Consider the following 23,931-nt stretch of genomic DNA (forward strand, 5'->3'; position numbering starts at 1 on the left):
TTGGCGCCCCTAGGGTCGGCGCCCGGGGAATATGTACCCCCACCCCGTCGCAACGCCTCTGCCACACACTCATCCGCACACTTCAGCTGGCTTCCCTTTAGATCAATGTATAAAGTTTAGACAGAAAAATAAGATGAAGAAATAAAGAGGCCTAAATAAGTAAAATAAATCTAGGTCTAGCTAAATATGCCTACATAGTACATAATGTTATTTTTACTACAATGATTATTAGGACCTAGATATAATTACATTTTAATAATACGATTGATTGACACACTTTTGCAAACAATCTAACTGCGCAACCACACACAAAAAATAGCTGAGATATTATTGCGTTGTAGTCGCAGCAAAAGGACTGCGAGCTGGTCTTAATTCAGGTCAATCGAGTCACTGTGACTCAGCGAAAATTGTACAGCCTACAGCTTTTATTCATATCAGTGACGTAAACACTCTTCGCTAATGTACTTTTTGAAAAAGAAGAGTAAAATAAGTGGGAGGTCAAAGGTTGTAGCACATGCTACGCCACCTGATGTGTAAGCATACCAGGCGATAAGCAAACGAATGTGTAGGCCAAAAGTAAAACTTAAAGTTTAAGTTGTCGAGATAGTTTTGTTTTAGTAACAACACATTAGTTGAATTGTTCTAATAATATATCTAGATTATCTATATGTAGATCTACAATGGAGGAACTGGTTTCTAAATGTGAATATTGTGGATTGGCTTCTTGTTTATTTACAGCGGTGGCGGTAAGTCTACTCAGACAATTTTTTTTTATTAAATCTAGAATCCTATATCTAGATCTAGATTCTAGATCTAGATCTAGTCTAGCTAATCTTTAAATCTAAATCTAGAGTAGATTTTCTAGATCTAGTCTAGAAGTTTAGTCTAAAATCTAGATCTAGACTTCTAGAACATGAAGCTAGATTGAACTTCTAGATTCTAGCTAGATTCTACATACAACATACAAACATACATTTAGAATCTAGAATCTAGATTTAGTTGAGATAGATCTAGATCTAGAATCTCTAGATCTAGAATCTACATGGTTAATGGTTACATATACATTAGTTCATCAGAAGTAGACTGGTACTGGTACATTTCACAATCAATCATTAAGAAGTAGATTTAAGTTTAAGACTAGAATCTAGATCTAGAACATCTAACTCTAACTAGATTAAGTAAATTATAACATTGTGATCATTTTGTGTATAGAAAGAGACTGTTTAATTTTTAAACATTTTAATTTTTAACTCTAAGCCTAAGTCATTAAATAGTAAAACATCCAAATTAATGATTACTCAGGCTAGATCTAGATTTCAGATTAATTCAGTAGGCCTACATATAGATCTAAGCCTTAGAGACCTAATATGAACCAAAATATGAACCTAATATAAAACCAAAAGTACAAACCTACTCTATAGTAGGCCTATATACTATATGACTCTGTACCCATTTTATACCTTTCAGTTCACATAGTCATTCAAATCATGCTCATGTGCTAAGTTTAAGTCTTAATGAAATCAGAAAGCACACTTCATAGTTCATTCCTTTATAACTTAGATGCCCATGAGGCAGATGAAGTAAAGTTCACCTGTTTCAGTAACTTCTGTAAATGAAGGAACAGTATAGTATGGTCAGAACTATGTCAAGCCACCTGACTTTCCCTAATTTGAGTCAATTACCCACCCGAGTTGGGTGGTGGACTTTAGGACATCCTGTAAACTTGTCTATACTATGACCATACCATCCCATACACTTTTTTCAAATACATAATAATATTTAAATTTAATGAGTTTAGATTGCTGTAGCTCAAAAATAATAATTGTGTGTAGCATGCTTAAAACAATGGGAATTTAGTACTTTGACCTACATCTCTCTAGCCTGTGATTGTGTGCAAGTGATTGTCAGATTTTTGACATATTTACAAAGATGATTCATTTACATAGGTGCCTACTAATAATTATCTTAATCCAAACATCATCTTAGTTCTGTTTGATATAGGATTATATTTGATATATTTAGTTGAAACCAAACATCTTTGTTATGTTGACAGAGGGTTATAGAGGTGAATCTGTACATCAAACTTGTTATGTTGACATAGGAATATAGAGATGAAACGAAACATCAACTTTGTTATGTTGACATAGGGATATAGAGGTGAACATAATGACAAATATTAAAAAGTAATTGGCACACATAACTAGCTTGCAATACTTGCACTTACATTTTTTAATTCATGACATGACTTGTCAATAAATACAACCTACAGTTCAATCTGCAGTTGTCATGTAGGCTAGGTAATCTCCTTATTGTTATGGCTAATGGTTAATAAAGCTCTCATTGATCAATGAAACCACTAAACTTAGCTAGTCTGAAATGGTACACTTGCGTTTGTAAAAGTAGGTCTACCTACATGTTTTAAATACAGTTTATATTTAAATTAAAACAATTGTAAATAGCTTTAACTTTAACATTTTCCCAGCTGTAGTGTATGTGTTAATTAATTTTACCAATGCTGGTACAGATGGATGATAAGGGTAATCTACCCAAAAATTAGAAATTTAGACCCCTCCTCCTCTTTCCTCTCCACCATATGAATAGGCACAGAAATACAAACAAATAGTCCTTTCAAAAGCTACTTCTGATAAGAGCCTATGCATGTATACCTTGCTTTACTAATCATTTTGATTTATTGTTTGTTACTTAATAGTATATGCAGGATATAGAATGAACTGGGAATATAATATCATAGATAAAGCTTATGGCTGAAACGAAATGTCTCGAGTTCGAACCTTCAGGCAGATGGGTTCAATAGCTGGAGACAGCAACTCTTCTAGGAAAGATCACTCCAAAATCAAACAATTGCCTCGTCCACACGTTTTAGTACATCTCGACTTTTTTCTGACCCTCCTACTCAGTAGCGTACGCAGGGGGGGAGCAGGGGGAGCGGCCGCTCCCCCTCTGGCCATTTTCAGCAAAGTGGCGCCTTTTTGGAAACTTTTTAAACTCAAAGTTTTAAACAATGATATTTGTTAAAAAAAATATTTTTGGTCGGCACATTTATGTAAATCACAAGATTTCTTTTCATGCAGCAATTAAGCATTATTGTACTAGTCTAGTAGTGTCTTACAGTTTGGGCGATAGTGATTACGATTACAAATTATATGAAACAGTTACAACCCCCCTCCCCCATGGACCCCTCTGTAAAAAAATATTGTCATAATACCACTGCTACTTATTTAAATCTATTTCTGTAATATATATTTGTGTAATATATATTTGTGTAATATATATGTATGTTTAGAACAGTCATCTAAAAACTGACGCTATGTTCACTCTGAGTTGGTTATCCCCCCCCCCCCCCCCACACACACACATCACCACCACAATTGTGTAGAGCGACATTAATGTCACACCTAAGAATACACTGGGTTGGATAATTGACCTAAAGTGAACGGACAGTGGTGAATGAAGTTGAACACCCCCCCCCCCCCCACGAACTGATCTGTTAAGTACATGTAGAAAAATGCGTAATGATGTACCAAAGTACCATGCCGCCAGAAAATTAGCTTTTTAAACGTAAAACTCTGTGAATATTGTTTTTGCAATTACCAGTAAAAAGGTGTGTGATCAATATAGTGATCTAACCCTTACCTATCACTATGTTAAAAAAATGACCTTTAAAGAACTCAAAGAAGCAGTAGTTAATTAAAATGTATGATCTGAACTAAAAGACCGATACTTAGTTAAATGTAGGCTGATATTCCGAATGTTTTTCTAATACGTCGAAAAGCGTGCTTTTATTCCAACTCAGATTTTAAAAACTTTCATTATGCTCTAATACTTTAGCATTTATGATGACGGTATATTAAATTCTGATTATAGACAAAAACATTTTGTAAACACGAATAGTGTTAAACAATTTCATTATATTATAAAGTAATTATTTATTTGTTTTGACATTTATAATTAAATGTGTAGATATATACTTATTTATATTAAGATAGTGATTATTTCCCCTACTTCACTTGGCTTAAATAATTTCCCAGGAATTATTATGTAAGAATTTTTTTATAAGAATTACAAAACAGATTGTGTTACGTTTATTGTTTTTGGTTGTAGTGCATATATATATATATATATATATATATATATATATATATATATATATATATATATATATATATATATATATATATATGTTTAGATTGATACAATTTTTGTTTTGTCGGCCTACATTGTGTGTTTTTTCTTCTTTCTTCAGAGTGCTACTTTCAATTTATTTTACATCATAGCGAAGTAATGGCATACAGCTAGTAATTATATACATATATATATATATATATATATATATATATATATATATATATATATATATATATATATATAATACACGTATATAGATCGTGTTAAAAATTCGGCGCCTTTTTTTGCTCTTTTCGCTCCCCCTACAACGGAAACCTGGATACGCCTCTGCTCCTACTACCATGTGCACGTCTGCATGAGTGAACCCTTGTTAGCTTTGTTTTAAGTGTAGGCCTACATCCATTCAATTTCCTTGCCTACATTCATTCCATTTCCTTGCCTACATCCATTCAATTTCCTTGCCTACATTCATTCCATTTCCTTGCCTACATCCATTCAATTTCCTTGCCTACATCCATTCAATTTCCTTGCCTACATTCATTCAATTTCCTACACCCTTTCTGTTCCCAATATCTAGACATATATCTCAAATTGCACGTAACAAATGCATTATTCTTATTGTAATACCATAGTATTACTGTATAGCCTTAATGGGCTTACCATGTAAATACACCTAAATAGAACCACCATACGACATTGTGTTCTAACACACTACCAGCAATTCAGATATTTTGCACGTAAGTGAAACTTGAAACATTCGGGGGGGGGGGGGGGGTGGTGAGTGGCAGCGGTGGTCGAACTTTAGGAAAGGGGAGCAGTGCTTCATTATTCTCCCCCCCCCCCCTTAAGAAACGAGATGCCCGGAAGAAAGTCTTCCTTTGTTTTCACAATCTCATTATAAATGTAACCGTACCTCTTAGATTTATAAGATACTGATAGCGGTTGTATCATACACTATAGCTCAAGTAGCAATATATACTAACTACAGTCAATTTTATTATAATTTTATTTTCTTATTGCATTTATATTTTTTTCCATTTGAAAATTGCAATTTTTTCATGTGTCATAATCTGAAGTCTACATTTAGTACTCATTCTCTTACATCCCTCGCTAAGCCTCCTAAGTTGGTAGATTGGTAGGGTAGCGTATCGCTTGTGTAGTGCTAGTGTTGGCGTGTGTGAAATCCGTGCAGCTTTTGCGGTATAAAACTCAGTATACGTCACGTCTACCATCTAATACATTGTTGCAGCAATGACGTCACACGCGAGCCAATCGGATGGCTGTTCCCCAGCGAGTTTCGTGTGACCAGCCTACCGTGACCATCTGTAGACTCCGCTTCAGTGCGCCGCGTATTTTCGGTGACTTGGGATGGTCCTGCAACTTTAACCAGCTAAACGACCTTGCTATTGGACTAACGAATTGTGCCGCGCTATTGATTGTCCTATCACCGCGCAGGCTAAAGTAGGCTAGAGATCTAGATCTGTTCCTGCCTACAGGAACCTAATGTTGCCGAACTTGATCGACTTTAGCCAACCTAACAATGCTATACGATATCGAGGCTGTAGTTATTTTTTTTAACGCCACCAACAATGAATGCATCTAATGATCTAGATTCCTTCTATCTAGTTGAATCTGAAATGTGTTTTAATTCAGAATAAAGCGAAAAACCCCTAGGTTTCAATGATCTTGAATTCATCAAATTTGCGAACTCGCATTCTATGAAAACAAATAAGCACATTTTAGGGCGGTGGATGCTATAATTGTCCGTTAACAGATTTGTTCGATACAACTGTATTCATCAATATAATATATATCCTTTCATCTTTTAGTTTGCTTCACATTGTATAACTGATAAATAAAAAAGCAAAAATAACAAATTTATACGATATGGTATTCAAGATACAAAGATCTCGGCAAAGCAATGAAAAACAAACAATATGCATAAATACAAGACATGGTCTCTTTATTAAATGTGTGGGCTTTAGGGACAGCTGACGTGCCGGATCCATAGATTGGAGTTGTTTGTATTATCCATAAATGCGTTGTTAATAGAGAGTATCCAGCTACGGATCAACTTCGTGATGTTTCGGTTGTGGGGAATAGAAGAAGGATATGAAACAGCAGAAAAGCAAACGACCGAGTTTCCACTGCTGTTGTATCTCTGTCAGATTGTTTGACTGCTACTAATGTTATCACAGTGAACGGTGAATACCACAGTGATACAGCAGTAATTATCGCAGTGACTATTCATAGAACTCTCGCGAGGTCACGACCCGGTCACGTTACACACCACGTGACCCAGGAAGTCTACGGTTTCCAGGATGTTTGTAGAATGATGAAGCAGTATCAAGGTGGGCACACTGGCTGTCGTCAAGGTGTACAACCTGTGTGGGTGAGGCACTATCGAGGTGGGCACAGTGCCTGTCGTCAAGGTGTGCAAACTGTGTTGGGTTTGGGTGAAAGTCTCATACGGAAGAACACATCCGCCTGTATTAACTGCGCAATTTCGGTCTCTTTTTTTTTTCCCTGAATTCTTTTGTTTGGATCACTTAAGGAAACCTAAAAGTACAATTGATAATGATTTGTCAGTATTCTAATTTTAGGCTCAAATCTGAATTAAGATGCACAACTAATCAGCCAGCCTTCTAATAATTTGTTGAAAAAAATGCCGCCGATACTTAACGATATTATTCTTCTGCATGTAATAAAAGATTCATTAAACAAAACAAGCTCAGACACACCAGACCGAGAAATTCGTCATGTTTCCTAGATTCTGTTGTGATCTGAAAATTACCTCTGTTTCTTTCAGGATCTCTATCGCCCCCTTCCACCCGCCGGAACATGTACTCCGCCCCCGAAAGTTTCTTGCCCCCACTCCCTGGAGAAAAAAGTCTAAAAGAAACAATATTGTATTCCGTGTTTTGATTTAAACATACTTATTTTATGGAGAGAAAAAAAAACGCACCGGCTAAACTAAAAGCTAGTCAACAATATTTAAACTGGTTCCTTAATATGAATGGGAATTTACCATTACCCGTGATTAATATTATATGCCATTTGACATGTTTTTTAAAAATGACCTATTTGAACTGCAACATTATTGTTGATAAACACTCGAGGGTGTCCATTTCAACAACTGCTTACACTTATACAAATGTAAAAAAAAAACATTGTTTTTGCTGGAAACAGTTCATTATGTTACGCAAACCGTCATGTTTTCTGTAGACTTTGTCTTTTGTTCAAATATTGCTTAGCGAGTTTAATTGCTTTTATAACATGTGTGATAGGGCTATATCACAATAAGGGAGTTGGGTTGGTTAAATCATACATTTTTGTTTAAACTAAAGGGGTCGACGTGGTCGAGTCGGTAAAGTCTCGAGTTCGAACCCTCGGGCAGACGAGGCTCGTTAGCTGGGGACAGCCACTCTTCTAGGAGAGACAACTCCAAAATTAAACAACTGCTGCCTTGTAGTTTGTTCTTGGTTGAACAAAGGCTATGGAAGCAAATCCAAAAAGAAAAGCAGGCTGAAATCGGAGTCAATGGCCTCAATGGCGCATAACCAGTTGACACGTAACGCTTAATTGTGTTGGAGGCGTGGTCGAGTCGGCAAAAAGCTCATGGTTGATAAATTCGAACAAAGTCTCGAGATCAAACCCACTGGCAGATAAATCTCGATCCCCTTCAACACTCATAATTAAGAACGAAGAAGAAGAAGTTTAAACTAATAAACAACACGAATGAAAACTTTAACCGAAAGTGTGTAGCATAAAATTATTTTAGAGCCAATGATAAATCGGTATTTTTTAAAATAGATCCAAATTCTCAACATTTTCAAATTCCATTTACGTTTAAGCTTTAATTTTAATAGTTCAACTGTTTTTAGCAAAAAGAAAGAAGTGCTTGACACATGAGAGTCATACATGTATGTAAACAGTGATTAAAGTCGAGCACCACCTGACTAGCCGTATAAAAACTACTTTCAAGTTACTCTCTCCCATACAACTCATTAACATGTACAGAGGCAGGTGCTTGTGTTAAAGTCAGCCAGACACCACATATTGACTGTTATACGCCCCGTCTGCACATACTACAAATTTACATCCTGATTAGCAACATAGGCTTGGTCGGAACATTTTGCTGTCACCGATCAGCCGTAGATTTTCCGGGAATACTGAAGCTAGTTCATGAACTCAGAAGTAGCTTCTGTCCTGGTATGTTATCCACTGGATCAAAGTGTTAAGGGGACACTTTAAACTGTCATTTTGGATAACAATTACACCTAAAGTTGTCCATTTCAGTTTATTAGATGGACGGTAGAGCTCAGGACGAATATCTTGAATGTTTTGAGTTCGGAACCCGGTCTTTGAACTTATTACACTATCCTTATATCAGTTGGGTACATACAAATGCTTTAATGGCGTCTAGCTCAGAAACGATAATGTTAGGTATGTACCAACATGAATGGCCGGACCGAACGATATTTAAACGGTTTACAGATGTGGATACGCAGAAAAAAAAACTGTTTGTGGACAGGTTTTGTGAAAGTTTTTTTGTTTATATTTTTCTAAGAACAGAACTGTCGTGGGTTGTTTTTTTTTTTTGGGCCAGTGTATTAGTTATGGTTAGCGACAGAGCGAGGTTAGTGATAGAGATAGGATTACCAGCTACAACAGAAGCAGTTTCTTTCAGGCATCTCTCCTGGGGGGGGGGGGGGACTCCGCCACTGACCCGAAGACCGTCTACCTACCTACCGCCCCCCCCTCCCCGGAGAAAAAATCTGAAAGAAATACTTAACAGAAGTTGTACGTATGTTTCTCCACGCCGTAGTGATTCCTTGTCATGTTTACACTTTAGTTTTCTTGAAACATCATATTTTGTTTCGCCCCACGCATCCGGTTTAGTTTTTTTTTCTATAAATAGATTAAACGCGCAGATTTGATCAACCTGAACTGTTGTCATATACAAACATAAACCGTGTTTGTTTATGTGTTAGACGTCATCATCTGTGCTGACGGTTTATTCGTTTAACCGAGCCGTGAACTCAAGTTGTGTACCCAGGACAAACACAAACAGTCGGAAAGAATCTTTGATAGTTTTAATATAGTGTACCCATTGAATATATCCCGGTCCTTTTTTTTTTTTTGCACCGTCACCGTGATCGTGTAGAATGGTGACGTCGCCAATCGAACATGGCGGACTGATACAGTCTCGCGACCTACTTGAGTAACTTGGCGGGCTGTGCCTTTAAGTTCCGCTACTAAACAGACAATTATTCGCAGTTATTTATTTGTTGTAGATATTATTTGTTTGAAAATATGTATTATTAAATGTTTTAATGTAAGGTTTTTTATTTATTTTGACTTTTAACTTTAGCATTTACGAACACTAAAAATTGATTATTCTCATATTTACTAATTCAAGATTGATTTACATTGCTAGAGTTTTTAAATATTCAATTATGGAGATGTGTATATGTACCAGAGGCGTAGCGAGGGGGGGGGACGACATATGTCCCCGGGCGCCGACCTTGGGGGGGGGCCATATTGAAAGTTTGAGGGGGGGGGGGGTGCAAATGAAAAATTCGATGGGGGGCGGGTGCAAATCGAAAGTTTGAGGTGGGGGGGGGGGGGTGCAAATGAAAAGTTCGAGGAGGGGTGCAAATCGAAAGTTTGTCCCCGGGCGCCGGGAGGGGTCGCTACGCCTCTTATATGTACCGTCTGAGTAAAATGTGTAGTGTGATGGGCGGGGGAGGGGGGAAGTCTTTCTTAATGTGACGGGTAGATAAAAGTTGGACGATTTATTTAAACAGTTGTCAATCGTATTTCCTTTAAACAGTAGCACCCTCATTGGTTTTTGTTATTTTACTTGTTGTGTAAGTCAATAACTTTTTCGTGCTATTTATGTTGCTGTGGATAATCGGAGTGTTTTCTAGAGTTATCTGAAGATGTAAGGATTTTTTAAAGTAATCCTTGGTAAGTCAAAATTGTGTTGAGTAATCTTTGGGAAGTCATCATTTTGTTGAATAATCCAATTGAAGTCAGTATTTTGTTGAGTAATCTAATTGAAGTCAGCATTTCGTTAAGTAATCTAATTAAAGTCAGGATTCGATAAATTCTTACTAGCGGCTAATCATGGGGACAAACAATGATCCAGATGTAGACAAACTAATGAGCTCAGCAAACAGCAACCAAGACAGAATGAATCCACAACAGTGTAGTCCCCTATTGACACACACCCATAGCTCGTCATGGACCGTGACGTAGCACATTTAACATTATTAAAGTTAGCCGCATTTCTTTGCCCTGTCTTACTGTATGGGGACTTACTGCTGTGTGCCGACATACCGTAAGATTTATTCTCAGGTATTTGTTCTTCGATCTCCTAGTAATAATCTTCTGAGTGTGGCTAAATATGGATGTATACGTAATTTGTTTTTGGTGGTAGTATCGCGGGTTATCTTTAAAAAAATATCAGTTTTGTGCCTTCGGGCTAATCCTTTGACACACACAATGTTTATACTTGGATTACTTCCAACCATGTAAGTTGTATCACAAATGTTTTACCTGTTAACTTGTAACAAAATTATGTTCATCAAATCACACTTTACCTGTCATATTGAGCCTTAGTGGTGTTGTACGACGAAAATGGTCGATATTTCGCTTGATACATACCACTTCGAAAACTACAATTAAAATTTCCCTTTACAAACATAATTATTAGAAATGCTCTCATAGTAAACTAGAGGTGGTTTATGAATTCACATGGCAACATCTTTTTGCGAAAATAAATACAATTTTAATTAATTTAATACAATAACTATACCTTTGTTTTTATTGTAAGTTGTTTAATTAACTTAGATAGTTTTCCAAGAACTCTATTACCCTACGTTCGTTTCTTAAGCGGGCGCGAAATTCGCGTCGTCCCCATAGATCCATATGCTAATTCTGCATATGTTGTTGAATGTAGATCAAAGTATACGTGTAGGCCTACTTCAAATACCACATTTTTTGTCGGTGTCATCTCGCGGGCAAGCTATAAATAACCCGGGTGGTTTTTTTATCCCGCCCAACAGTTCAGTGTAGCCGAAAATCCTGTTTGTGGCACTTCATGCTTCGATGGATTACGAGATTTAGTAAGTCCTTCCCTTCACTTTATATAGATCTATCCGTGATTTCTTCATTATCTCTTTGCAATTTAGAAGCGTATTCAGCATACGATTGTAGTTACTTAAAGAGTCCCTGTGAATGATGTAGATGATGTAGATCGAGATCTTTTGGATGTCACGATTTCCAAACTTAAATGCACGCCTGCCTACGCCAACTGGTGATAGGAAAGACGCAACGGCGGCATCAGAAATATACATAGACAACAAAAATTCAGGAATAAAAGTAAAGTTGCAATATTTAAATGGCAGTACAAATGTAATTATGTATCACTTCAGGTTTTTTGGCATTTGCTTTGACTCATTATAAATAACAATTGATCAACTTAGTATCTTGATTTCTGTTAGTTGCGTCCAATTTTTCAATTCGATAAATTACTTAATCCTTCAAAACATTTAAAATTAGAATACGACTGTAGATAAAATATAAAACCTTAAATTATATTAAATACTACATTTGTAGACATTTAGATTTAATAAGTATTTCAGATGTTTAAATGATTTTACCAGCGTTTGAAAATGTGTTTTCATTCATAACCAAATTAGTACATAGAAACGTATGTGTAATGTATGTAATTTGTAATAATAACATGTTATTTTGCGATGCTGAACCTGCCCAATGATAACAGTCGGTATGAAAACTCACACAAAGAATCCTTTGACAACTACCTTACTTAGCACAACTCAGCTACCGGCTCTTTTCCCTTATCTTTATCGTTTACATCAGGGGTCTCCAAACTTTTCAGTCCGAGGGCCGCATTAAATATCAAATTTCAGTTCGGGGGCCAGTTTCTTCCAGGCATGTCTTTGATTTTTCTGCGCAAAGTTCCTTAGCCATCACCAACAAACGATTTTTCCTTGGGCAAAAAGATCTCCGCGGGCCGGATTAGAGGACTTCGCGGGCCGGATCCGGCCCGCGGGCAGTAGTTTGGAGACCCCTGGTTTACATTATCGTAGGCGCTTCGACGTGTGTCCTCTTCGGGTAGAGAAATCATTCTCTTATGGTACGGCTAAACCAAGTGATGCGAAGTTGTTTTTTTGTGTGGTTGACATACCATTGTCATCTGTCACGTTTATTGTATCTTCAAAGGTACGGGATCGCAGGCAAGTAAAAATACTAAACGCGACACTTAGGACTGGGGTTAAAGGTTATGGAACAGTGAGGAGGGGTGGGCTGTGTGTGTCCCATCTTTCAGAATAAACGTATAAAATATAACGTTTTTTAAATTTTGTTTGAAGAACTATCTTTCTATCGTAGATATATATTCAATTTTTTACAGGGTACTTGAACTAGATACGGTTATTTAAACTAAAGAGAAGCACACCTAAAAAATCAACACCGCTATCTCGTTACATTTTAACCAAAGCCGGTATGTTACCTTTTTTTAATGCCGAGTCATATTGACAACTGCAATCTTATCTGTTGGCATACCATGGTCCGTATGGTGTGACTTTTACTAGCTGTATGTAGCCGGTTGTATGTAGCCTCTTGGCTACGCATGTACTAGATGTACTGTTGTATTTAGCTTATACGATACATGTGTACAAGATGTATTGGTGTATTTTGCTTATTAGCTACACTTGTACTCCATTTACTTGTGTATTTAGTCTTTTTCTATACACTTGTATGGTGAGTGTAGCCTGCTAGCTACATTTGTGTTGATAAATGTAGCCTACTAGCTACATTTGTATTGATAAATGTAGCCTTCTAGCTACTTTTGTTTTGATAAATGTAGCTTAATAGCTACGCCCAATGTGCTATATGTCCTGCAGTTCTCTAACATTGGAATGTTCCTCTCATTGATTTATTGACTCTAGGATGACGTAAGGTATAGATTTATATTGATCCGGAAATGTACACTGTATTTTTAGTGCTGTGATATACCAGTCCAGTAATTATTAAAATCTTGTATGGGGAAATTATTTCAACTATTTTTTGTTAAATACCGTCTTTCCTTATCTGGAAGATATTTTTTTTTCCAATGAAAGTAATTACACATGTACTTACTTAAAGCTTACATCTTTAACGAAACGAGTAGTTTAACCTGCAGTTAGCATTACCCCAAAACATAACTACGCTGCTTTTTTTTTATAGATTTGGTAAATACTTGCTGTTAATACATCTTACTAATTTTCTACGTTTCGCTCCTGAGCACACCTTTTTGTCCCATTCATCACACAATCCCTGATGACAAGCCCAGTCATCAGGCCACAGGTGGACCACCACCTTTACCCACCTCTTCTGCGCCTTTGTTTCTTCTGTACACCATTGTACGAACACACGATTCAATAACATGCTTTAATAAACACAGAAACAAATCTGATTAAATTATTGAGGATAAAACATGCACACAATGTGGATACAATAATGGAGGTTAAAAACATACACGATAAATGATTATATCAAAAACTATTAAAACATTTCTCACAGAAGGGATTTTATTTTTTACAGCATTTTAATTGAAAATGTTAAAATAAGTAGATAAACTAAGTTTAATTACGTTGATCGCTACTCGTACTGACTAGCTGTCGGTACCCGTTACACGTGAATTATAAGCCTATATATTTTAATGTTAAACTTGTTTGAGGAAAATATTTTATAAAATAGCCATTGGTCAAAAGGCTATGTGCTTTACTACACATTGGACGATATGTACGCGACACAGACTGATTATTGCAGTTCTTGTTTGAAAGTCCATTAACGTGATTTTATGTTCTGTATGCACGGTATGCAGTCTACAATAGTTTCTATGAATGTCTTTTACCCTTAAGTTGCTTTTGTTCTCGTTACTATTTTGTGGCAATTGGTATGAATCTAGTTAACTTTTCTTAACTACAATCGATATTTCAGATTGACGTACGAAAGAACTAAGCATTTGACACAAACTAACTGTTAAGGTTTATCTAGTAACGGTTTTTGTTTTAGCCTACAGCATGGGCAACAACCCCGGCTGACTGTAAACCTTTATGACAATCTCCTGTTGTAAATGTGCAACAACCCCGGCTGACTGTAAACCTTTATGACAATCTCCTGTTGTAAATGTGCAACAACCCCCGGCTGACTGTAAACCTTTATGACAATCTCCTGTTGTAAATATGGTACCAGTTCCCCCGTCATGACAATATGCCGTGTGTGAGCATGCGCAGAAGCACCGTATTTGTATTGATAAAACCGAGGTCACATTATCGCTGATTCATCCTAGTTCACCTGAAAGAAACCACTTGTAAAAGTGATACATTTTTTAAATTGACCGTCATTTTGTAATGTAACATTAGCTCAGCATATAAATACTGGATATAGCTTATGATGAAATGGCAAAAATTGTGGATGTATTAAAATGAGTATACTATACTGTCTCACTCCAAAGGTGTTGGTGGTCTGAGTGATATACCCAATTAACTAAGACCTAAGACTAAAATGTATGTTACTCGTGAAGCTGGCGGTCTCTCTGTTGTTTACACAGCAGTCATTGGGTGTTTTTAATGCAAAAATTTTAACATGATTTTAAAGTTTTTAGTTAGTTTATTTTCTTTTTAATTTTAAGTTTTGTGTAAATGAAAATCAATCAGAAAAAAATTACCAGATGTAATAAATGTAATGTGTATTTTTGTTTTTCTATATAGGTGTTATGGATTTAGCTGTGCCTGAATCTGTTTGCATGCTGCACAAGACACACATCAACGTACCTGATGGCATCGAACTACTCCCACTCACCTGTATGGAGCACCACATCCTCAATGCAGCCCCAGCCCAGGGGGGAGCAGATCCTGCACCCTGGGCAGCTGGGCCAGATGACGGGCAACACGTGCCCACAGGCCGGACACTCGGACACCAGGATCTGGGAGGCGTACCTTCGCGACCAGACCACAGCGGCCTGTAGTCGGCCCATGCCTCTATCGGTGTACATGATGCGTGCACCCATCACCAGCGTGTCGTCAGACGGCAGCATGCACTTTACCATCTCCAAATATGCTGATGAAGCACTTTCCGCTATCAACCAGTTTAGACTCGAAGGCTCCCTCTGTGATATTGCGCTTCGAATCCAAGGGGAAGAAATCCACGCGCATAAAGTCATCCTCGCTGCCTGCAGTGACTATTTCAGGGGGATGTTCACACGAGGGATGAAAGAATCAAACGCCAGCTCTGTAGAAATTCTCGAACCCAGTCTAACAGCCGAGATTCTGCGAGAGCTGGTCAACTTCGCGTACACGTACGAAATTCACGTGACGCAGGACAATGTCCAGTCTCTGCTGGTCTCTGCGATATTTCTCGAGATGAAGCATGTGGTAGACGCCTGCACGCTGTTCATGGAACAGCAACTGGACCCCAGTAACTGTATAGGTTTCGCCTACTTCGCCGCGGCGCACGGCTGTTGTGATTTGGAGAACAAGGCCAAGAAATACATTCGTGAACATTTCTGTGAGGTCATCAAGTACGACGAGTTTCTCACGCTAGATGTCAACGATGTCATCTGTATCATTCAGAAAGATGAACTCAATGTCAAGTGAGTGATGTTTCCATTATGCTCTAACGTGACACCTGCATTGTTAATGTTGTTTACTAGATCAAAGTTTAACATAACAATAGGCTTATTCATTATTTGCGGTTAATGAGATGTAATGCCCGCATTATTGAATACCAAACAGTTGAAGGTGACTGAATAATTTATACCATAGGTAGATTAAAGAAATAGCTTTAGATTTAGTATTGGAAAAGAGAAATCGTGTTTAGTGTAGGTTACAATAACAATGTGACACCTAACATTGGAACGATTTTTCGTTTAGTTAGTTAATGATTTTTTTTTTCCAGAATGGTGGTAATGAATTAAATAAAAGTTTAAAATAAAAACTACAACCAATGCGTTATGCGATTGAACCGATGAGAGCTCACATGTGTCTTGTGTGTTCATGTGCAAGGCGTATAATGTGTTTACGTTATAGGCGTGTGTAGTGTGTTTACGATTAGTTTACGTGCAATGCGTGTTGTATGTTTACGTGTAGTGTGTTCATGTGCTAGTCGTGAGGTGATGTGCTAGGCTTGTGTAGTGTCGTCATGTGCTAGAGTTCTACAGTGTGTTCAGATGCTAGGCTTCTGTAGTGTGTTTTGATGCTAGGCTTCTGTTGTGTGTTCAGATGCTAGGCTTCTGTTGTGTGTTCAGATGCTAGGCTTCTGTAGTGTGTTCAGATCTTAGGCTTCTGTAGTGTGTTCAGATGCTAGGCTTCTGTAGTGTGTTCAGATGCTAGGCTTCTGTAGTGTGTTCAGATGCTAGGCTTCTGTTGTGTGTTCAGATGCTAGGCTTCTGTAGTGTGTTCAGATGCTAGGCTTCTGTAGTGTGTTCAGATGCTAGGCTTATGTTGTGTGTTCAGATGCTAGGCTTCTGTTGTGTGTTCAGATGCTAGGCTTCTGTTGTGTGTTCAGATGCTAGGCTTTCTGATCACATCCTGCTATTGCCGCTAAAAAAAATAACGAAGTTAAAAAATCGTCGGATTTCCGAGCGTTGAAAAAAAAACCTCTACAATAGTGTTGATTTGATACATAGACGGGACGGTGGCGGTCTCTATAATCTGTATCTTGTGTTTTATCATCATCTTTTCCCTTTCGTGCAAGACACATGGGTAGATGAAGTAGAGTTCATATGTTTCAACGACCTCGGCATGCATGGGTATATTGATGTCAGCACTTATTCCCAGCTACCGTAGTTTACCTAATGTGAGTCAGGTACCCATCCGGGTTGGGTGGAGTTTGGGAGCTCCTACACACTCGAGCCCGTATAATCAGACTATTGACCCGTATATCTGCTCAAATACATGACTTCATTACTAGATATGTTGGTTCATCTTTCTCAAAGTTTAAGCTATATTCTGTCATTTTAGATCTGAAACTTGGATGCCATGTGTAGTAGTTAAGAAAAAGTCTACGACTCTATGTTCAAGTTGTATTTTGTTTTATCCCAGGTGTGAAACGGAGGTCTTCCAGGCAGTGGTCAGATGGGTGGAGCACGACTCAGAGAAAAGAATCGGCCAGCTGGAAGATCTGCTGGAGAAGGTCCGTCTCACGAACCTGGCGCCGTGTTTCCTCGAGGACCAGCTGGAGAAGTGTTACATCATCAACCAGCTGCCCAGGTGCGTCAAGCTTCTCCTGGACAAGCTGCGGAGCCTCAAGCAGCACCGGACCTGCTCGGATAAGCCCAGAAAGCCTTGCAAGCCTCTAGTCATATACGTCGTGGGCGGGTTCTATCGTAAGGTCATGGACTCACTCAAGTGCTTGGAGTGTTACAACCCCTGCAGTAAAGAATGGACTCGCCTGAATGACCTGCCGAACCCTAGATGTGGCCCGGGGGTCACGTCGCTGCTGGGGTCAGTGTACGTGATAGGTGGGAGCTTCAAGTTCCGGGGTGAGAACAGGGACCTGGCTTCTCTGGACATGTACAACCCAGAGGAGAATATGTGGATCTCTAAAAGTCCCATGCGTGTAGCCAGGAACAGAGTGGGTGTGGCGGTTCTTGACAACAAGATTTACGCCATAGGAGGGTCTTCAGGGGGAGAGCAGCATAAATCTGCTGAGAGGTTTGTTGCTTTTCTTTTTTCTTTCTAGTTCAAGTGTGAAGTACTAAAATTACCCTTTAAAACCTAGCTCACCTGTATCAGAGACCTTGCCATATGAAGGGATAGTATTGTTAGAACTATGCCCAGTCTGCCTCTACTTTCCCTAGTGTGTGTCAGATATCCATCAGAGCTGGGTGTATAAAAGGGAAATCATATGGCTTCCAAACTCATGACTTATTTTTTAGCAGTTGTAAGCTCAGTCATTAGACCATGCTGCCTCATAACAAGAATGTCCTGATTATCATAATATCATATTTCATTATTCAAATCCTAATGTAGATGAAATTTCTAGGTCTTTGATATAAGCCTACAATCAACCAGGCATTAAATATAAAGAAATATTAAGTTACTGATGTTTACGTCACAAGGAGAAAATGGTTTTAAATTCCTAGTTGCCTTAGTCATTAGTATTTTTAGTATGCATACATTACTCATAACTAGATGTAATATTTCCAGTATAGTGCTATGTTCCTATCTAAAAATCAGTTAAGCATTAACATATAATTGTTTTGTTCATTGAATGTAAAAGTTCTGTAAGTTTAAAGATCACGTTGTTCCAGGTATGACCCAGTCCTGGACAAGTGGGAACCAATCAAAGATATGAACTCAGTCAGAATGTCAGCAGGTGTTGCTGTGGTCAACAGACTGCTGTACGCTGTGGGGGGGTTTGATGGCAGGACCAGGCTCAAGTCTGTTGAGTGTTTCCACCCAGAGGAGAACCAGTGGCAGGATGTGGAGCCAATGAATGAAGCAAGGAGTGGCGCTGGTAGGTCTTATACTTGGATGAGAAATTTGTGATGTTTGATATTGTATTTAGTTCAGATAGGTGGAGAGTTATTGATCTAGATATGACCACATTTTTATTGTATGTTTATTAGTACTGTGATGAACAACATGAATACTTGAAGCTTCATTTCATCTATACATTTAAAACACATCTAAATCCTGTTAAATAGCTCAAACTCAAAGCACTAATATTTGATTTAAAAAGATGCCATAAAATAAAATATTCTATAGTTTTATGTACTTAACATTAGAAGCACATATTTAATGCAAAACCACATTTCATGTTAATTATTTTGTATCTAGGGAAACAAATTCGTTTCCAGACTAGATTTTTTTAAAGCCGTTTGTTCAAAGTTTGCGTACATGTTGAAATATTTGATATACTTTTTAAAATTAGTTGTAGTTTAACTAATTAGTATATAAATAGAATTGTTGTAAAACATGATATCCATTGTTTTTGTGTAGGCGTGGTTGTGATGAACGGCTACATATATGCTGTGGGAGGATTTGATGGTCAGAACCAGCTGCGGACTGTGGAGAGGTACAACCCTAAGGAAAACAAGTGGGAGTTTGTCTCCTCCCTGTTGAAGGCTCGCAGTGGCGTGGGAGTGGCTGTCATTAACAACAAACTTTTTGCACTAGGTGAGGCCTTGTCTCAGAACGTTGACAACCTTTCACATTTCTTCAATGCTTTAGATATTGTCTCAGAACATTGACAACCTTTCACATTTCTTCAATGCTTTAGATATTGTCTCAGAACTTTGACAACCTTTCACATTTCTTCACTTCTTTTGACAAGCTTTTAAATTGGTTCAGTGCTTTAGACCTTTCTCAGATTTTTGACAAACTTTGGCATTTGTTCAGTTCTTAAGACCTTTCTCAGATTTTTGACAAACTTTTGCATTTGTTCAGTGCTTTAGACCTTGTCTTTAATGTTTTACTACTAAAATTACTGCCATTGGAGAGTTGGACATGAATCCCTTCTGGAAGCGTCGACATACTGTTATTTACAGTGACTATTTTCAGTATCTTTGTTTACCTATGATGTTAACATTACACTTTATGTCAAATATTGCCTGGTGGTTTAAACTTAAATGTTTATATTGTTTTGTTTTATATTGTTATTTGTTACATTGTTTTGTTGTTTATATTGTTTTGTTTTTGAAAAGCCGTTATCTAGAGGTTTAACTGGTATATAAATAATATATATATTAAAGGTTTAAATCATGTTGGAGGAACACTTATTTTGTTTCAACCCATGTACAGTCATGTAATTTTAGAAAAGTAAAGAATTCATTTTATAAATAAATACTTAAATATGGTTTATTTGTTTTTTGCAGGTGGGTATGATGGCAGCGACTTCCTACCCTGTGTTGAGGTCTACTGCCCAGAGAAAGATGTCTGGGAGTGTGAGACTGTCATGCTGTGTGAGCGTAGTGGCCATGGCGTGGCGGTGGAGAGGAAACCTAACGTTAGCTGATGTTTGCAGGATGCTCTATACACAGCCCTAGGGATTTTAACTAGATTGGCGTCTTTCTGAACCTGTTGAAAAAACATGACGGCGCCTGGATTATATACATATATGTTTGGAATACAGTGATGCCAAACATCAGTCGTATTAACAAACTTGATGGTTACGTCTCTTGTAAACTGAGACAAAATATGTCTGGATAACATTGCTTATGGCCAGTTCACTTTATTTCATCAATGACATATTGAAAGATACTTCAAGGAACACAGTAATAGACATTAGAACTTGACATCTTTATCAAGTTAAATAAGGCACGAGGATTCTTTTTCAAGTAAATTAATGTACCTGGATAATTCAAAAAAATATCTGCAAAAACATGAACTTCAATCAACATACAGAATATGGGATGTTTGTCACATTTATTGTAGTGTAGTTTGAATTGTGTTATGTTAAAAACACACCATATTTTATTTAACAATGATTTATACTACAGTTAAAATTGTCAAAATGTAGGCAACCATGCAATTTTTTGACAGATTAACCTGATTCTATACTTTGAAACTTAAAAAATGGTAGAATTTTCTAACAGTTAAGGGGAGAGAACTTTATACTTCATGATAATTTTTTTGTTGAACATTTATTTACAGTTTTTGTACTTGCTTATTCGCATTGATCTGATAGATCAAATGAAGAAAAATTATAGTGTTTGCACATCTAAACAACAGTTTAAATATACTGCTGAAACAAACTTGCTTTGGTCCACTTGTGGTCATTGATGGCAGCTTGTTGCCACCAGCATCTGTCAAGTACTTCAGTGACTTATTTCTAAGAACAACATGTGTGTCATTTCTATGTGTTTATATGTACATGTGTACATAAATTGAGGTGGACAATGAAATCAACCAATATTTTGTGTACATTCTGGTGACCACGTCCTGATGTGTCTATTTTTTAAATTGTGTCTAATGTACATATACTTAGTCAGTGCTTACATAAATTTATTGTTTTAAAATTTATTTAACATCTGAAATATAACTGTTTTGAACTTTTACTTGTTACGTATTTATAAAATAGTTGTACAAGCCTACCACATTTTAAATACTTATAACATGATCATGTGAAACTTTCCATGTTTAAATCATTTGTACAATAATTATTTTAAATTTTCATGTGTCAAATATTGTGTATAATAATTATATGCAACTTTCACATGTAAAACATTATGTGTGAACTCAGGGGATGATTTACCATATTTATGTTGTTATATTGTGTGTGTGTGTAGTGAAGGCTCATGCAGAACTGTGTTGTCTTTGGTACCCATATCAAACTTTCACTTTTGCCTTACCAAGTGCAATCAAACTTGTCATTATATTTTCACGTACAGTTAACAAAAATACATTTTAAAAATAATTTGTGACCCGGTGAGTTTGTTAGTTTTTTATCAAGGGATTCTTTAAGCTCAAACTTACTAGTGTTAGTTTTTGTGTATTTATTGCTCCTCATTCAATATTTAGTCATCTGCACAATACTTTATACAGCTGCAATTTTAATGAAAATTGTTATCAACCATAACACTTGTATATAAAGTAAAATTGGAAAAGTTGATTAGGTTTAAAATGATATTTAAAATAAAGTTTTATGATATAAGCTTTGGTTTGGTGTGCATACCTTCTGTGTCAAACATTAGCTAACTTTGATATAAGCCAGTACCTCTCTCCCCTTGCACTTGATGCTGAACAGCACTTGTTTTATAAACTTCAAAAATTCCAGTTGAATAGTGGTCTGTGTTTTTCACAGGCCTGATATATTGAAGAAATGTATCATTGCTTTTATAACAGACAATTGTCCAGTCTTTATCTATTCTTGTGTTACACATAAACTACACTCTGTGATATTTGTGTTGATGAAATGCTGTGAAGTTTTCCTCTACACAAGACTGTAAGTGTATGGTGATGCTGATTTCTTTTATGGTGTTTCTTTAATGTAATCTAATAATTCAGATTAATAAACAACCTACAAGGCCCCTCCTATACTGACCAATTATACGGTCAGATAATTCAAGGAAGATGGACATTTTCTTCAATCAGTGTATGAGGCTCAGCCAGAAGTATGTGAAAAAAAAGGAAAGAAATTTAAAATATTAATAGTTTTTGGTCATTAGTTTGTGACACTAAATGTTAGATGTAAAAAGTTGAATATTGTATGATGAAAATTGACATAAAGTCATTAAGAAGAAATACAGTTTTGGCTCTAAATCTAATTTTTTGTCAGGCGTGATTTCTGGCAACATTGATCAGGGAGTTTTCAAATTAATCTTTATTGGTCCTATCTCCTTTTGCACAATTGTGTTTAAATAATAGTGTTCAAACTAAATAGCAGAATCCCCTAAATACCATGTTTAAGATATATAATAATGTTCACATTCATATATATATATATATATATATATATAGAGAGAGAGAGAGAGAGTTAGTACACTTTTATACAACGAAATCAAAGGTATTTTGTCAGACTTCTGCTTGAGTATTCATCTGTACTACCTACACTTCCACTAACATTCTTGCACTAAGTGCTACTCTGTTATCTGTGCTATTAAGTTAATAATTAAGTTAAATAAACAAAAAATCAAATGAAATGTTTGCATCATTATTTTTATTTGAAAATATAATTTATAATTATGAAACCAGTCATTGATTACTTTTTTTTTCAAACATTCGTGTCAAATTTATGTTTGGATTAACAACTTGATGCTTACCTCATAATGATAAACCACTGTAGTCCTGCTCATTTCATTTGTCAGTGCCATGTCCTCTCAAAATGTGATAATTAAATACTGTGAAGAGAATGGTCTTTGTTGTGATCTTTGATAAGAATGTTTAAGGTAAGAATGTTTTTATAAGAATGTTATTGCTCTATCTGTGATTGTGATTGGAACATGAAGTAGACTTAAGCCATCCATATTTCTTTGAGCAATGTGCGGATCTAAACTCTTCTTCTAAACAAAAGTCTTTTTCATAGCACCAATTGTGCTTAACTACTTTAACTACAATTTTAGCTTTGGTAAGTTTAGAAGAATCCATTTAATATTTTCTTTCTGCAATAAGTGGTGTTGTTTCAGACCTTAGTCAGCCTTAGTGTCAAATGAGTTTAGTAAAATTAGTAAAAAAGTAACATTAGTAATAAAGAGTGTAACTTAGAATTTAGTCCTAAGTTCAAATAAGTAAACACCACCACAATTGTTTAAATATTCGGAAGCAATACAAATCACACAATGAACAGGGAAAATGATCTCATTAATATTCATTTTGAGCTATAACAGAAACAAAGATGCTATGTGACTCAAACCATGGTGGAAGGTCATGCACTTAAAAAGGGGCACTGGTAAAAAGCGGGAAGGGGGGGGGGGGGGGGCGGTAGACTTTCTTGTAAAAACTGCTAATTGCCTTTACTTTACTTTGCACACTTTAAATCTTCTCTTGGATCAAGACTTGGACCACACGTTTTATTATTTAAGATTATAATATAAATTTATTACCAGATCTAAATCTAGTCATGCTAGTGCAGATGTAGATGTTTCTAATATTTTTAATAGGCAGTTAAGGCCTATATTTAACTATATTAATTTAAAATTATAAATATTAACTAGTAACTAGCTTATAAAGTAAAAACTTTAAAAAGGGAATAATAATTTTTAAAACTGTAATAACTGACCATTGGGATTTATCTTGTTAAAACAAAAGAATCAAATATCTATTTAGA

At 36.5% G+C, this 23,931-nt stretch overlaps 1 protein-coding gene across 4 annotated transcripts; it reads left to right on the forward strand.

The window, feature by feature from the left end:
• The first annotated feature begins 505 nt into the window (after window positions 1-505).
• LOC131951601 (kelch-like ECH-associated protein 1B) lies at window positions 506-23,007 on the forward strand. Of its 4 annotated transcripts, none has more exons than XM_059313928.1 (6): window positions 506-746; window positions 14,934-15,814; window positions 17,265-17,876; window positions 18,476-18,681; window positions 19,167-19,343; window positions 20,042-23,007. In XM_059313928.1, exons 2-6 carry the CDS (start codon window positions 15,000-15,002, stop codon window positions 20,179-20,181), a joined length of 1,950 nt encoding a protein of 649 aa, XP_059169911.1. In that variant the 5' UTR covers window positions 506-746; window positions 14,934-14,999; the 3' UTR covers window positions 20,182-23,007. The 4 variants fall into 4 exon arrangements, with proteins under 4 accessions (XP_059169911.1, XP_059169912.1, XP_059169913.1 ...); XM_059313929.1 differs by lacking the exon at window positions 506-746 and adding an exon at window positions 10,403-10,509; XM_059313930.1 differs by lacking the exon at window positions 506-746 and adding an exon at window positions 10,634-10,685.
• Window positions 23,008-23,931: the final 924 nt, after the last annotated feature.

The sequence above is a fragment of the Physella acuta genome, unplaced genomic scaffold, assembly GCF_028476545.2.
Source record: "Physella acuta isolate Inbredline_101_S28 unplaced genomic scaffold, ASM2847654v3 ptg000816l, whole genome shotgun sequence".
Taxonomy (NCBI): Eukaryota; Metazoa; Mollusca; class Gastropoda; family Physidae; genus Physella; species Physella acuta.